The 15,761-nt window shown below is 36.7% G+C and overlaps 1 protein-coding gene across 2 annotated transcripts in view; it reads right to left on the minus strand.

Moving 5' to 3' along the window:
- Positions 1 to 13,303: 13,303 nt before the first annotated feature.
- Positions 13,304 to 15,761, minus strand: part of GNPTAB (N-acetylglucosamine-1-phosphate transferase subunits alpha and beta) — a 76,519-nt gene continuing 74,061 nt past the window's right edge. For both annotated transcript variants that reach the window (XM_008527456.2, XM_070600411.1), the window contains exon 21: positions 13,304 to 14,771. In XM_008527456.2, the coding sequence (XP_008525678.1) occupies positions 14,694 to 14,771 (78 nt within the window). In that variant the 3' untranslated portion in view covers positions 13,304 to 14,693. The remainder of the gene's footprint in view (positions 14,772 to 15,761) is intronic.

Below are 15,761 nucleotides of genomic sequence, written 5' to 3' on the forward strand. Positions count from 1 at the left end.
TTATTTGGCCCCTCTTGTGTGGCGGGTAAAGAATCTGTTTGTACCTGGTAACGATATGATCTTGAATAATGGCATTTTTCTTTCTTTCTTTCTAATTCTTAGGCTCTTTTTCCTTATCTGACTGCACTGACTAGGATCTTTAGTACAAAGATGAAGCATCAATATTGGACATTCTTTCCTATTTAAAGGTCACGCTTCTAAAGTTTCTATTAACAAAGATGATGTTGTATGTAGGTTTTTAGTAGTAGCCCTTTTTGAAAGTTTAGCTTCTATTCTTAGTTTGCTGAGTTTTTTGTTTGTTTGCTTATTTTATTTTGTTTTAAATCATGAATGTGTTTTAAATCATGAATTTTATTAAATTCTTTTTGTATATCTGTTGAAATGATCTTTTGTCTTTAATTTGTTAATATAGTGAGTAATATTTATATATTTTTCTAATGTTAAACCGAACCTACATTCCTGTGATAAACCCAAGTTGATGATGGTATATTAACTTTTTAAGCACATTACTGTTTGGTTTGTTCTGCATTCTGTGTCCATTTTCATGACTAAGATTGGCTTGTAATTTTCCCTTATCCTGCTGTCCTTCTCTGGTTTGGAATCAAGTTTATTCACATGACTTACTCCCTCTTCTTCAAGTCTTTACTCAAATGCCACTATTCATCTCAGTGAGGCCCTCTCTCCCCCTGCTTGTAGATATTGTAATTGCAAACTCTGAACCTTATTTCTCCTCTTTTCCTATCCTCCTTCCCCATGTACCTTTCTCCTCGCACTGATCATTTTTTAATGTAGTGTGTAATTTGTTTATTTGTGGTCTCCTCCAACCCCCATTAGAATGTAAACTCTGAAGAAGGGACAGAATTGTAAATGGTATGAGAAACATCTAATTTTATCTTTTTCCAAATGAGTATTCACTTATTCCAACATCATTTACTAAAAAGACAATCTTTGCTCCCATTGATTTGAAATACCCCCTCTATTATACAGTAGATTTCCATAAGGAATTGGGTCAACTTCTGGATTTTCTGTTACATTCCACTGATGTACATGTACCAGTACCACACTGAATTATAGAAGCTTATGAGTATATTTTACTATCTGGTAAGCCAGTTTCCCCTCATATCTATTCTTTTTCAGGGTTTTCTTAGCTATTTTTTTTAAATATGAATTTTAGTGTCATCTTGTCTCTCTCCCAGGGGGAAAAAAACACCTTGTTGATATTTTTATTGGGATTGCATTAAATTTATAAGTTAACTTAGGGAAAAATGACATCTTAATGATGTTGAAATGTCCTAATGGGAAACAAGAGATGTCTTTCCACTAGTTCAAGTATACTTTTGTATCATGAAGAAGCATTTTTAGTGTTTTAAATATAGGTTTTGAATGTTTCTTGTTATGTTTATTCCTAAATATTTTATCTTTTTTGTTGCTAGTATACATCAAGTTTGTTTCCTCTTCCATTATGTCTTCTAACTGGTTATCTTTTACGTATATGATGGCTTTTGGTTTTTGTATGTTACTTTTATATCCTGCCACCTTGCAAAATTCTTTTAATGTTTGAGTTAGTTTAGTCACTAAGTCCCTAGAGTTCTCCAAGTATGTTTTCATATCATCTGTAAATAGAGATAATTCTACTTCTTTCCAATTTTTGTGTCTTTATTTTCTCTTGGCTAAGTTTCATTGGCCAAAACCACCAATACAATGTTAAATAGTAGTGGAGGTGGTGGGCCTTTTTGCTTTGTTCTTTAACTTGTAGGAATGCCTCAGATATTTCCCCATTACTAGGCTGATGACTTTACAATTGAATTTTTATTAAAAATGAGTATTAGATTTTCTTGAAGGTCTTTTCAGCATCTATAGAGATAATCATATGTTTTTTTCTTATACCTAATAATGTGGTAAATTATATTAAAATGTTTGCTAATATTAATCTATCTTTGCATTCCTAACATAACTCCTTCTTGGCCATGTGTATTATTTTCTTATTGTAGTATTGGACTTTGTTCAGGATTTCTCCGTTAACATTAAGGGATATTGGTCTGTAATTGTCTTTTTGTTGCTGCCATTATCAGGTTTAGATAATATTATACTAGCTTCATAAAAATAATTTGGAAGTTTTCATTCATTTTCTGTGTTCTGAAATGATTAATGTAGTGTTGGCACTCTTTCGTCCTAAATGTTTGGTTGGAATTCTTTTGTGAAACCATCTGAGCCTAGTGATGTCCTGTGAGTAGTTCCTTGATAGTTTTCTTGATTTCTCCTGTAGAAATTGGTCTTTTTAAGCATTTGTCACTATTGGGGTCAATTATGGTAAACTATCTTTTTCTGAGGAATTCTCTATTTCATTTGAAGTTAGATTGATTTTTTTTTTTTCCTGTTCCGAAGCATTTTTGTACAGGGTTTCTAGCTCGAGAGCACCTTCTTCTGACAGTAAAATGAAGTGCAGTTTCTTTAAGAAATAATGGGGTGGGGGTGAGGAAGATAGGTTGGTGTGTCTCCTTTCGTTTTTTGGGGGGCAGGATCTTTCATTTTCCCCCTTAGGTCTGTCTTTCTCCAATCTCCAAGGAGCACCACTCCTTTACTATCCAATTCTCCTCCAGAAGCAATGTTTCTTTGAGGCTGCCGCCACTACTGGTCCTGCTTACTTTGAAAACCCAGCCAGTGCTGTGAGCTACCAAGTCCCCAGCCTCTGTTCCTACTTTGGCTCTTAGTGTTAGACTTTGTCTCTCGGGGAGTTACTTTATTTGTGCCTCATCTAGGTCTGCTGCTCCCCAGCCGTCTTTTGTATAGTCCTTTAAGCCACCCCTCCCACAGGCTTGTACTTGTGCTCACAGAAATGGCACAAGCTCTGTTGGAATTTGTTGTTTATGTCTGTACTTAGAGAAGTTCACTGTCTTCTGTATCTTCTGGTAATGCTAAAGGCATGGTTTCTGCGTGATTTGACTTTCACTCTGTTTATTTTATGGTTCTCAGGGAAGATGTGTAGAGAGATTCAGATTCAGGGGGCCACCATTAACCTCCATATGCCAAATTCTCCCCCAAGTCTTTCCTCATTTTTTAAATATCATCAGAGATGTATCCTTGCTATTAATCTTTTTAAAAAACTAACTTTTATATTTTACTGATCTTTTCTATTAAATCTTAGTTTTCTATTTCATTAATTTCCACTTTATTATCTGCTTACTTCTACTCTCTTTTGTTGTTCTTTTTCTAACTTTTTATGTTGGACCATTAGCTTGTTTACTTTCATCTTTTCTCCTTTTCCGAGATACTCATTTAAGATGATAAATTTCTCTCTATGTACCATTTAGCTGAATCCCACAAGTTGCCACATGCAATATTTTCGTTACCATCTAGTTCTAAGTATTTTAAAATTTCCATTATGAGTTCTTCTTTGACTCATGAGTTACTTAATGTATGTTTTTAGACTTTCAAACAAATGTGGTTTTTTTTTTTTTTTTTAAAGATTTTATTTTTTCCTTTTTCTCCCCAAAGTCCCCCGGTACATAGTTGTGTATTCTTCGTTGTGGGTTCTTCTAGTTGTGGCATGTGGGACGCTGCCTCAGCGTGGTCTGATGAGCAGTGCCATGTCCGCGCCCAGGATTCGAACTAACGAAACACTGGGCCGCCTGCAGCGGAGCGCGCGAACTTAACCACTCGGCCACGGGGCCAGCCCCCAAAAAAATGTGGTTTTTAAATTTTATCTTTTTTATTGGAATATTCTAACTTGATATTCCTGTAATCTGAATCATACCTATGATTTGAAATGTGTTACCACTTGCTTTATGACCTAGCACAAGGTCCCTTTGAAAAACTGTTCTATGCATGCTTGATAAGAATGAGTATGTTCTAATTTGGAGATGTTGAGTTCTAGATATGTACATTAAATCAAGCTTATTAGTTGTGTCATTCAAATCTTTTATGCCTTTGCTGATATTTTTGTCTCCTTGACCTAGGAATAATTGAGGAATGATTGGACATGTGTTAAAATCTTTGACTCTGAAAGTGGATTTGTAAATTTTTTCTTATAGTGTTATCAACTTTTTAATTTTTGTATTTTGAAGCTATTTAATTAGGCACGTATAAGTTTAGAATTAATACTATCAGTTGAACTTTAATCATTGTGTAGTGACCCTAATAATGATTTTTGTCTTAAATTCTATTTTGCTTGATATTAGTAAAACTTCCCAATTTTTTTCTTGTTTAATATTTATCTAGGACATCTTTTCTCATCTGTTTAGTTTCTAACATTCAATATCCTTTTATATTTCATGTGTATCCCATGGTGAATATCTGTTTTTGTTTTATGATACAATATAATAATCTGTTTTAACTGATAAGTTTAGTCCATTTTTATCGTGGCTAACTCATATATTTGGGCTTCCTCCTACCAAGTTACTTAGCGCTTTATTTTCTTGTGTTTTCTTTTTTTCCTTCTGTGCTTTGTGTTGAACGGAGTTTTTTGGTTTTGTTTCTGTTTTAATTCCACATTTTACCCTCCTCTACTGGTTTGGAAGTTATATATTCTGTTTTTATTCTTTCAATGGTTACTCTTGATTTTACCATTCACAAAGTCTAAAATTAATATCTCAGCCCCCTTTCCTTTGAACACTTTGGAACACTTTGATTCTGATCATCCCCTCCTGATTTATGTGTTGTTGTTATCCATGACTTATTTCTGGCTTTAACCCCTGAAATTAGACACTACTATTATTGTAATTATTAATATATACATATAATTGATAATTATGTATTTGCCAATTTCTGTGCTCATTATTCTTTCTTGGATCTTAGACCTTCCTTCTGACATAGTCTACCTTAGCTAGTGCAAACTGGGTAAAAAATAAATTTCAGTTATGCACTGGTATGTTATTTAGAATTGCATTTGGCTGCATTTCACATAGTGGCTTAACCAAATATAAATACTCACACTGAAGTAGGGTTACAGGGAGATGCAAAATTTGAGAGGTTTGTGATGGCTTATTTGCAGAGATGGCCATACTAATCCCCGTGTCCTGCAACAAGTAAAACCAAGCATGATAGTGAATAAAAAAAAAAACTTTCATTTATTTCTCCTTTAACAGTACTGGGGAAGTGAATAGGTCCTCAGGGCAGCTTTCACCTAGGCTGTCATTCAGGGCCCCAGGCTGATGGAAAATGCTATCTTCAACATGTGGCTTCCAAGGTTGCCCTCGAGGTGATCTCCATCCTAGCCAGCCAGACGGGAAAAGAGTATGGAGGAACACCAGGTAGGAAGTTTTTGTGGGCTAGGCCTGGAAATGGCACACATCATTTCTGCTCACATTTTATTGGTTATAATTCAGTCACAGGGTCACACCTAACAGCAAGGTAGGCTGGGAAATGTTGACTAGCTAAGGACCCAGGAAAAGAAGAACGACGATTTAAGAGAGTAGCTAGCAATAGCTGCTTCCTACCAAGAGGAAGTTCAAAAAGAAATTAAAATTAATTTTAATTTCAAAATTAAATTAGGCTTTGCCACTTATTAACTGTGAGACCTTGGGCAAATTACTTGGCTTCTCTAAGCCTCCATTTCTTTCTTCACTAACATAATGTATTTATCTCATAGAATTTTGGATTTTTTTTTTAAGATTTTATTTTTCCTTTTCTCCCCAAAGCCCCCCGGTACATAGTTGTGTATTTTCAGTTGTTGGTCCTTCTAGTTGTGGCATGCGGGATGCCTCCTCAGCATGGCTTGATGAGCAGTGCCGTGTCCATTCCCAGGATTCGAACTGGCAAAACCCTGGTCCGCTGAAGCAGAGCGTGTGAACTTAACCACTCAGCCACGGGGCCAGCCCCTGAATTTTGGATTTCAAAAAGTGAAATAATGCATGAAAACTCTTACTGGCACTAGACAGCATACAGCAAGTATTCAATAAATATAAGCTATCAATATTATAATATTATATCAACATAATAATGTTATAATGATTACTTGTTGAGTCACTCGTATACTATTTCTGAATATCAAACATATGAATGCCTACCAGTGGCAGACATATTTAATAACATAAAGAATAAAAATTTTAATCATAAAAATTAGAATTAATATTTTATTAACAGATCTGGATATTTGGATGGAAAATATAATAGTTCTTTCAAATGTGAGTTACTTAGAGTATATAAAATGTCACAAGGCATTTCTGAATCTTTAAGGAAGTTTTCTCAAAATAGATCTAAGAAGTTAATTTAATCAAAAGGAAAACCGCTTGCACAGACGGGTGTAGAAGGACCCTGTGGTAGTCAGTGCTCTCACAATCTTGAGGCCAGTCTCTCACATGTTGTCCCATCCAATTTTGCCTATAATTGCTAAATGATATTGATTTTATTAAAAGTTTAGTGAGGTGACACTTTGCACATCAAACAAACTTCCTAGACATCCCTTTTTACAATTTTTTTATTGAGGTAACATTGGTTTATAATACTATATAAATTTCAGGTGTACATCACTATATTTCGATTTCTGTGTAGACTACATCAGGTTCACCACCCAAAGGCTAATTACCATCCATCACCACACACATGTGCCCTGTCACCTCTTTCACCCTCCTCCCTCCCCCCTTCCCTGGTAACCACCAATCTAATCTCTGTATCCGTGTGTGTGTTTGTTTTTGTTGTTATTGTTGTTATCTTCTACCTATGAATGAGACCATACAGTATTTGACTTTCTCCCCGTGACTTATTTCACTTAGCATAATACCCTCAAGGTCCATTTGTGTTGTTGCAAATGGCAAAATTTCATCTTTTTTTATAGTTGAGTAGTATTCCGTTATGTATATATTCCACATCTTCTTTATCCATTCATCCCTTGATGGGCACTTACGTTGTTTCCAAGTCTTGGCTATTATGAATAATGCTGCAATGAACATAGGGGTGCATGTATCTTTACGCATTTATGTTTTCATGTTCTTTGGATAAATATCCAGCAGTGGAATAGCTGGATCGTATGGTATTCCTATTCTTAATCTTTTGAGGAATCTCCATACTGTTTTCCATCGTGGCTGCACCAGTTTGCATCCCCACCAACAGTGTATGAGAGTTCCCTTTTCTCCACATCCTCTCCAACACTTGTTATTTCTTGTTAATTATAAGCATTCTGACGAGGGTGAGGTCATATCTCATTGTAGTTTTGATTTGCATTTACCTAATAATTAATAATGTTGAACATCTTTTCATGAGCCTGTTGGCCATCTGTATGTTGTCTTTGAAAAAATGTCTGTTCAGATCTTTTGCCCATTTTTTAATTGGGTTGTTTGTTTCTTTGTTCTTGAGATATGAGTTCTTTATATATTTTGTGTATTAATCCCTTATCAGATATATGGTTTGGAAATATCTTCTCTCAGTTGTTAGGTCGTCTTTTCGTTTTGTTGATGGTTTCCTTTGCTGTGCAGAAACTTTTTAGTTTGATGTAGTCCCATTTGTTTATTTTTCCTTTTGTTTCCCTTGCCTGGTCAGACATGGCATTTGAAAAGATGCTGCTAAGACCAATGTCGAAGAGCATACTGCCTACGTTTTCCTCTAGAAATTTCATGGTTTCAGGTCTTACATTCAAGTTTTTAATCCATTTTGAGTTAGTTTTTGTGTATGGTGTAAGATAATGGTCTACTTTCATTCTTTTGCATGTGGATGTCCAGTTATCCCAACACTGTTTATTGAAGAGAACTTACTTTCTCTATTGTATGTTCTTGACTCCCTTGTTGAAAATTACCTAGACATCCATTTACCAGGGAGCTCTTTCCCTCCAAGTCCCCATAGGAGATCCCAATGGCAGCTGCCAGTTCTCTCCCACGCTCTCTATTACTCGCTTGCCTCCCCACTACAACTCTTCTTTATTTTTCCCCTTGCCCTGGATCTTCCCTTTCGAGTCACTCTACCACTTTCTTCTGTAAACAACATAACTTTCTCATGTTTCTGTTGCACCACTTCTATAACTCTCCTCACCAAAACGAAGGAGCCTCTTTAGAAGGTTTGAAAGAGACAAGATTATTCATTACTATTTGATATTTTTTAAATCACAGTTAAAAAGAATCAAAGCATAATGTGGAAAGCTAATCTTCTAGGCAGACATCCCAAGCAGACTTGATATCTACCTCTCGGTCTCCCCTGTTCATTCACTGAACATTATGGCATCTGGCACAGTCTTCTCACTGACTCCTGCTCTCATCATTTGGCCTCTCAGTTCCTTTAAGGTCCTCATCTAGAATGACCTGCCCCTGCACTCCATTCAAAGTCCCCCAACTCCTATGGCCACATCTGAAGCTGCTGTCCACCTTCAAAATTCCTCTTTCAGATATCCCACCCTCAAACCAACACCTCCTTATCTTTCAAGCTCACTTAATTTTGTATGTTCCCACTATAACCATTTTCCTGTCTCATCAGGACTTCAAATCCATTATCTTTTTACTTTTCCTTTTTCCATGAGCCCTCCTCTTGTCATCTTATATTCAGATTCCATCATTTCAGTTGTCTCTTGAAAATAACAGCCAATGTTTTCACTACATTTGTCTGGCAAAATGTTATTTCTGCAAACACCTAACTATCTTTCTCTGTGCCTACCCCTGCTCCAGTGACCGTGGAGAAAATTACCCAATGGGGCAAATTTGTAGCACTTTAAATTTATGAGTTCCAGCCTCAGTTGGGCTCTCAACATTGCCCCAAATTCTCCCATTTTCCTCTGGCCAACACATTCTCCCAGTTACTAGTTTAACAGCCTTTTCTACTCTACTCACCCTTCAACATTGCTACCTCTCTTCGTGCTTAGTATTTGACCTTCTTCCTATTTTTTTCTGAGAAAACTGTTCAGACTGAAACCCACACACTCCAAAACTTCTGCCATCAAACCTACAACTTACCTGCATCTGTGTTCATCCTTCCCTCCTCTCAGACTAGGAGAGATGTCCTTCCTCCTGTGTTCTGAGTTCCGTGGCCTCTCGTCTTCCAAGAATCTTACATTCATTATCTCTCTTTCTCTGCTCTATCCCTCCCATTAACATTTACAAATACTCAAATCTCTCACAACTTAAAAAAAATTCCTTGGCCTTATTTCCAAACTACTGCTCCCCTGTCTCTTCCTCTCAGCAGTCAAAGTTCTAGAAAGAATTAACTAAGCTTGTTACCTCAATTTCCTCTGCTCCCATGTACCCATTAAACCACTCTAAACCAACTTTAGCCCCTCCACTTCCTCAAAATGGTGCTCACTCTAAAATGACCAGTGACCTCCATGTTACTAAATCAAATGGACATTCTCTGGTCTTCATCTCACTTGACTCTTGGCAATAGTCAGAACTGTTGACCACTCTTTTTTCCTCCCTCATTCTGTATTCCTTTGGCTTCCATAGCTACACATTCTCTTGTTACCCTCTAATCATTCTAGAATCTTCTCAGTAGTTTGCTAGCTTTTCCTCCTTCAATGGACCCTTAGATGTCAGAGTTCCCTAGGTCTTGGTTTTACTCAGTTCTTTCTCAATTTGTACTCTTTTTCTAAATGTTTTCAAATATACACATGGCTTCAAATATCAGTTTCTCAAAATGTGTTTCATGGGCCAGCCCCTGTCAGAATCACTTGCAGAGGTGAGGTAAGGAAAGGACTGTTAAAATTCAGATTCCAAGGCTCCATCCAAGCCTACCAAAATAACTCTGCGGGTGGGGACTGGGAATCTGCATTTTAAATAAATTCTTCAGGTTATTCTCAGACTGACTAAAGTTTGGAACCACTAACTTGATTTGTCACTTTAACAAGGACAGCTCAACATCTCTATCTGGTGACTTACTAATGCTATTGCCCTATTTTCTCAAACATTAGGAAACTTAAAAATGTGAAAAACAGGAAGGAAAAAAGGATATGAATGAATTATTTTCCCCAGGAATAGCCAAGATTGGATGTCATGAGCCTTTGATTTTTCTGTCTCCAAATGAGAACTCATCTATATTCAAGTTTCAAATTTTATTCCTTACCCAACTAAATAAAAACAAAAAGTGGAATTACTATTTTATTACATGAAGTCTCTTAAAATTGGCATTTTACGGATTTTCAAAGCTATAGTGCTGGCTAATAAAAAGCATTTCCACTAAAAATTTAATAGAAGTCATTATAATTTTACCTAAAATTTACTGTTAAATTGTTTTTCTGGTTATAAAAGTAATTAATATCCATTGTAAAATAATTTTTAGAAGATAAATACATAATTAATGAAGGAAATAAAACTCAATCTCACTACCAAGAGATAATACACAATTTTAAATTTGGGATATTATTTCCTTTCATTCTTTTTTCTGTGCATATATGTATTTTCCCCCAAATAATTTAAAAATATACTTCAACTTTTGTACCTGCCTTGGTTTGGTATGAGCTCTGCAATTTTTTTTTTGTTTTTAATCATAGTTTACCTCTTTTAAGATTTGGCAAAGAAAGGCTTCAGACTTTTATTGACTTTGATCACACTTTCAGACAGCCTAGTTCAAGTCTCAGTGCTAATTCTTAGAAGACCTCATTGTTAGTACTCCATATATATCATCACCCATTTACTCCCTCTAATTACCTGGATTCCTGACAAAATGATTTCTCATTTTCTTTAGTAACTGTGGGGTAGAATCTTGTCAAAGTTGCTTGAAAGCCTAAATATTACATCCCTTGTTTCTTTATTTATCATCTCAAAAGAACTCAAGTATATAGTCTCTTAGAAAACTTCTCAGTACATTAACTATTGGTAATGGATCTTGGGGTATGAATAGGAGTTTAACAGATAGAAAAGGAAGGAAAAGACAGGTCAAGCAATAAGAATAGCATCTGCAAGGGAACAGAGGCATAAAAGTGCACAGCACATTTGGGAAAATGCAATGTGGCTGACACAGAACGTGGCCAAACTCCCGGCAGGAGGGGAAAAGCAAAAGGAAGATCAGAAAGGTAATTTGGGACCAATTTCAAGCCATAATAACCACAATTGTGAACAATTTATGGAGAATTTATGTGGCAGGTACTGTACTAATGCTTTACAAACATTTCTTTGAATCTTCTCAATAATGAAAAATTTATAAGCTTCACTGCATTATAATCAACAGAGTTGATGTTTCCAATTGCTTTCAAGTATGACAACTTGCCTTCAACTTGAGTAATTAACCCAGGAACTTGGTCTTCTACATACGCCCAATCTTTATTCTGTGAAGATGGAGTGTTTTTGTCGGCTCAGCACCCCTCTCCTCCTTCTTTTGGTAAAAAATCTCCATCCCCATTGCCACAGAGATGGGCACAGAAGCTAGACTGAGCCAATCATAGTAACGCATCTCCACCAGGGTTTTCTAAATTGGAGTCAGACAGGAAGCTTCCTGCCCCTCTGGGGGATGTGAGCAAGGAGCTGCCACAACTCCACCACGGGGAGAAGGGCTGCCGGAGAAAAGCAGAAAGAGGCAGAGACGGGCAGTGTTGAGCAACAGGCCTGGCAGGGTGTCTCTTGCACCCCTTTGTTTTTTCCTTAAGCAAGTTGAGTTAGATTTGTGCACATAGCACATAGAATGTGCTAAGACATAGCCGTTATTAGGGAAGCCCTTTCACCTCCCCCGTACTCCTCTCTCCATTTAGTCTGGGATTTACTCTAAAATATATCCACAAACAAAAATAAATAGAGTGAACAAATGTGGCAAAATCTTGATAACTCTTGAACAGATGGGAAGTCATTATGCTAGACTCTCTTTTTAAATTTTCACAATAATCTCTTTTAAAGAAAGAAAGAGTCATTGAGATTATAATGCAGTTTCTCTTTTTGGTCCTTCTGATGTGAATTGCATTGATTTTCAGGTGTTGAGTCAACCTTGCGTTCCTGGAATAGACTCAGCCTGATCATAAAGTGTTGCTCCTTTGGGGAATAACTGAATTCAGCTTGGTAGTGTTTGTTTGGGATTCTGTGAGGTAGATGGCCTGTTTCTTTGTGTGGTAACTGAGCCAAGCTTTAGAATAGGATTGTGTTGACCTCAAGGGATGAGCTAGATGGTGTTTTCCTTCTTTTTTCTATACTCTGGAGGAATTTTTGTGGGATTGGTGGTTTCTTCCTTAAATGTTTTGACCTGAGTTCTGATTACACTTCACTTTTAAATCCTTGATCTGTTAGTCATTATTTGTACACTTTTTGGTATTTGTAGAAATAATTTAAAAAATAAACACTTTTGAGGAAATAAAGTAGGCAATAAAAAGTTTTTTAATTAGAAAATGTGTCATTTTCTTAGCTAAAGGCAATGTAATCATCTCACCTTAATGACTACACTAGCAATCTCACCCCTTACCTGGATAACAATTCTTTGCACAAACTTTCATCACTACCATCATCATCTCTGACATTTACCAGGCAGGAGTATTTGCCAGGGTCTGTGCTGGGTGTGTTACACATGCCATTTCCTTTCATTGTCACCATAAGCCTATGAGGTAGACACCAGTATTGCCTGCCACATTTTAGAAGAGAAAGCTGAATTGTAGCAAACCATGTCTAGGATCCAGGACTCCAAGAAGTCTGACTGCAGACAGTGTGCTCTTCATCAGCATGAGTCACTATGTCATGGAGAGGCAGCAGAGCCTGGTAGGGATGGAAAAAAGAGATGGACAACCCGGGCTGCAACCCACCTCTGCCTCTAACTGGCAGTGAGACCTGGGACAAGACATGGTAATCTTCCTGGTCCTGGCGTCCTCAATGATAAAATGCAGAAACACTGCCTGTGGGACCTGGGATTTTGGAGGCATCCCCTTGGGTCTGGCAGGATGAGCACCTTTTCTTCTTTTGTATTATATACTGGCCTTTGATAGGATTTCATTTGAACTAATGGTGTGGAGGCTTTAAAATTTTTTAAACCATTTGACTCCTCATCAACTTCTGAGGTTCCCATATTCTAATGATTCTCATTAGATGAATGATTCTATGAATATTCTATGATTCTATTATCCATCCCATTACCTATTAAGCACCTAATTAGATGTGGACTACATTTATCTAACCACAGAAATCTCCATCACACCCAAATGTTCATTTCTCTAATACCTTTCTAGAATAAATTCTTTACTTTTAGAATGACACTCAGATACCCTCTAAATTTTTACCATATGATAAAGCCCATTTTTTACTTATTTTCCCCTATAAAGTGACACTCTCCAGTACGTTATAATATTACTCTCTCCTTATACTGCTTTTCATTTAATTTCAGTAGTGTTTAGCAGAGACCCTGACACACTGTATATAAGCACTCAAGTGATCATTGAATCTCGATAATAATAAACTCACTCCTCAAAGATTTAAAAATCAAAGCATCAGACAAAATGTAAGTCTTTATTAGACTTCAGTTTTTGAAACACACAACTCTTACAGCACAAACACAGTATTTACATTTCAAGTTCTTTTTACAAAATATGTATGCCATTTTGAAAGAATACTGTTGAGATCATGATCTAAAATATCTGTCAGAATTCAAAAAGGACTCATGGAAACTCGTCTTCAGAAAGCCACTGTATTATGACATAAATAAAATATGGCTGAACGTCAGGGCTTACCCAAACATACAAATATTAATCCTCTATCCCAGTGGTCAGCAAACAAAGGCCTATGGGCCAAATCCAACTGGTGGCCTGTTTTTGGACAGCTGCAAGCTAAACATGGTTTTGACATCTTTAAAGGATTGTTAAAAAAGAAAAAAAAAAAAAAAGAAGAAGAAGAATATGCAACAGAGACACATGTGACCTGCAATTTTCTATGTGGCTTTTATAGAAAAGTTTACTGACCCCTGCATTCTATGAAACCAACTGAGAGAGATAGCTACTGGAATATACTGATGAGTATTAAGGAAGACACCACTGTAATGTGCCAGTATCATCAGCACTGCTCATTTCTAAAATGAGGCACTTCTATTTAAATATGTACATTCCAAAACATAAATACATCTAGAAAGTAGCTCTGCTACTTGACTCTAGCCCTTTGCAATTAGGCCTACACATGAAATCACAGGATTCTTAGGGGCTGAGGGAAACAAGCACAAAGTATTTCAGACATCAGTCACGGAGCTTGTCAGTTGCTGTAAGTGGTTGAAGACCACTTATACAGCCTTAAACGTTAATAAAATCCATAATTTAGGTATTGCAAATAGGAGGTGATATTGCTGCATTATTTAAATAACATCTATAAAAACACGTTTAGTCATCCTAATTCATTGCTGTCAGAAGCAAGAATAACTAGTTAACTTAGTAACTAGTTATTTTTAAAATGAGAAATAGAAAAAAGAAAAACAAAAAAACAAAAATGTAAAACCATAACAAAAGGCTTCAGAATGCAAAGACTGGGGTCTCTTAGCATCGCTCCCAAGTGGGCCTAGGCTTCTCAGGTTCAAGTTAGTTGGCAATAATTGCAATGGGAACTTAGAAGCTGTCTCTCATCAGTGAGCCTTTTCATTAAAAGAATGACAGGTCCATGAACAAATGCTTTAAAAGTAAAACCAATTCAGAGCTGCTCAGCACACAAGTTTTCAGTGTTGGTTGAACAACTCCTGATCAGTAAGCTAGAGTCATGCCACAAAGCAAGTATTGTAGTGGACATTTTTCCTTCTTCAGGCCAAGCTGGCTAAGCATCGCACCATGAAGACATCGCTGTGAAGCTGAGTTTTAAAATGCTCAGTGAATCTGAGGTAGATGATTTTCAAATGAAGATCCTCTATACCCTGATTCGATCAGGACTAGCTTCTTTGTGAATCCTCCTTCTGGGAAAGATCTTCCGCTTAAGTGCAATTAACTGAATGATCAAATAGAGAAAATAAATTTTAATTCTCCACGACGACAAGAGTGTAAGTACATTAAACTTTCTTTCGGAAAGTCTTATGACCTTAATCATTTCCACGGTCTTATACATAAAAAACAGCAAACAAGTCTCCATCATTCCTCCCCCAAAACAAAGCCAACTACTGATTTTATTTGGCTTCATAGGTCAATATGCCAAGATATGTACCCACAAGAGACCCACAAGGATTAAAATTGTTTTGGCCTAAGCTTCATTTTTCTAAGACCTATAACTACAGGTTTTTACACAGAGATTACCCAAGCATATTTATTTTCACAATGTCTGTTTGTCAACTCTTTCTATTGAAGGAAAATAGTTCTGTTTAGCCATTAAGACTACTGTCCCTGGGTTTAAAAATGACTATATACACAGATTCTTTAAAAAAAAAACTGTATATTAAAAATCCTATCAACATTTTTTTCTATACTTCACTGTAGCAATAATCATTTGAAAATACAGGTAATACGCAATTTATGAATGGGTTGTGATGTAAAAGCTCATTTATAAATTAGTAGCTTAGAACCTGGATACTTTTTTCTCACAGAAATGGTTTACCCATAATATATCTGAAATAAAAAACCCGACCATCATTACAATAAAGTTTCAATGAGAAAAACATGCATGTTCTTTATGGTTGCAGTTTGGGATCCTGCTGGCTACTCCTCCACCTTGAGGTGGAAGCAGGGCTTTGCCCAGGCATATGCTGCCATGGAGTGAACGATGAGCTGGGAGTCCGGGGCAGAGGGAGGGCGGTGTTGGCAGGTTTGTTTCTGAGTGAGGCAGAGGTTATGGAATTTGATTTGAGCAGGTGAAGAGCAGGGTGCCAGAGAGGAGAGAGGAATTATTCTTCCCGGCCTTTGCCCTCCTCCTCCCTCTCTGGTTCCCTGATCTCTGCTGGCATAAACTACACAGAAGGACGACTGACTCTCCCGTTCCTGCTCCTTT

The sequence above is a fragment of the Equus przewalskii genome, chromosome 29, assembly GCF_037783145.1.
Source record: "Equus przewalskii isolate Varuska chromosome 29, EquPr2, whole genome shotgun sequence".
NCBI lineage: Eukaryota > Metazoa > Chordata > Mammalia > Perissodactyla > Equidae > Equus > Equus przewalskii.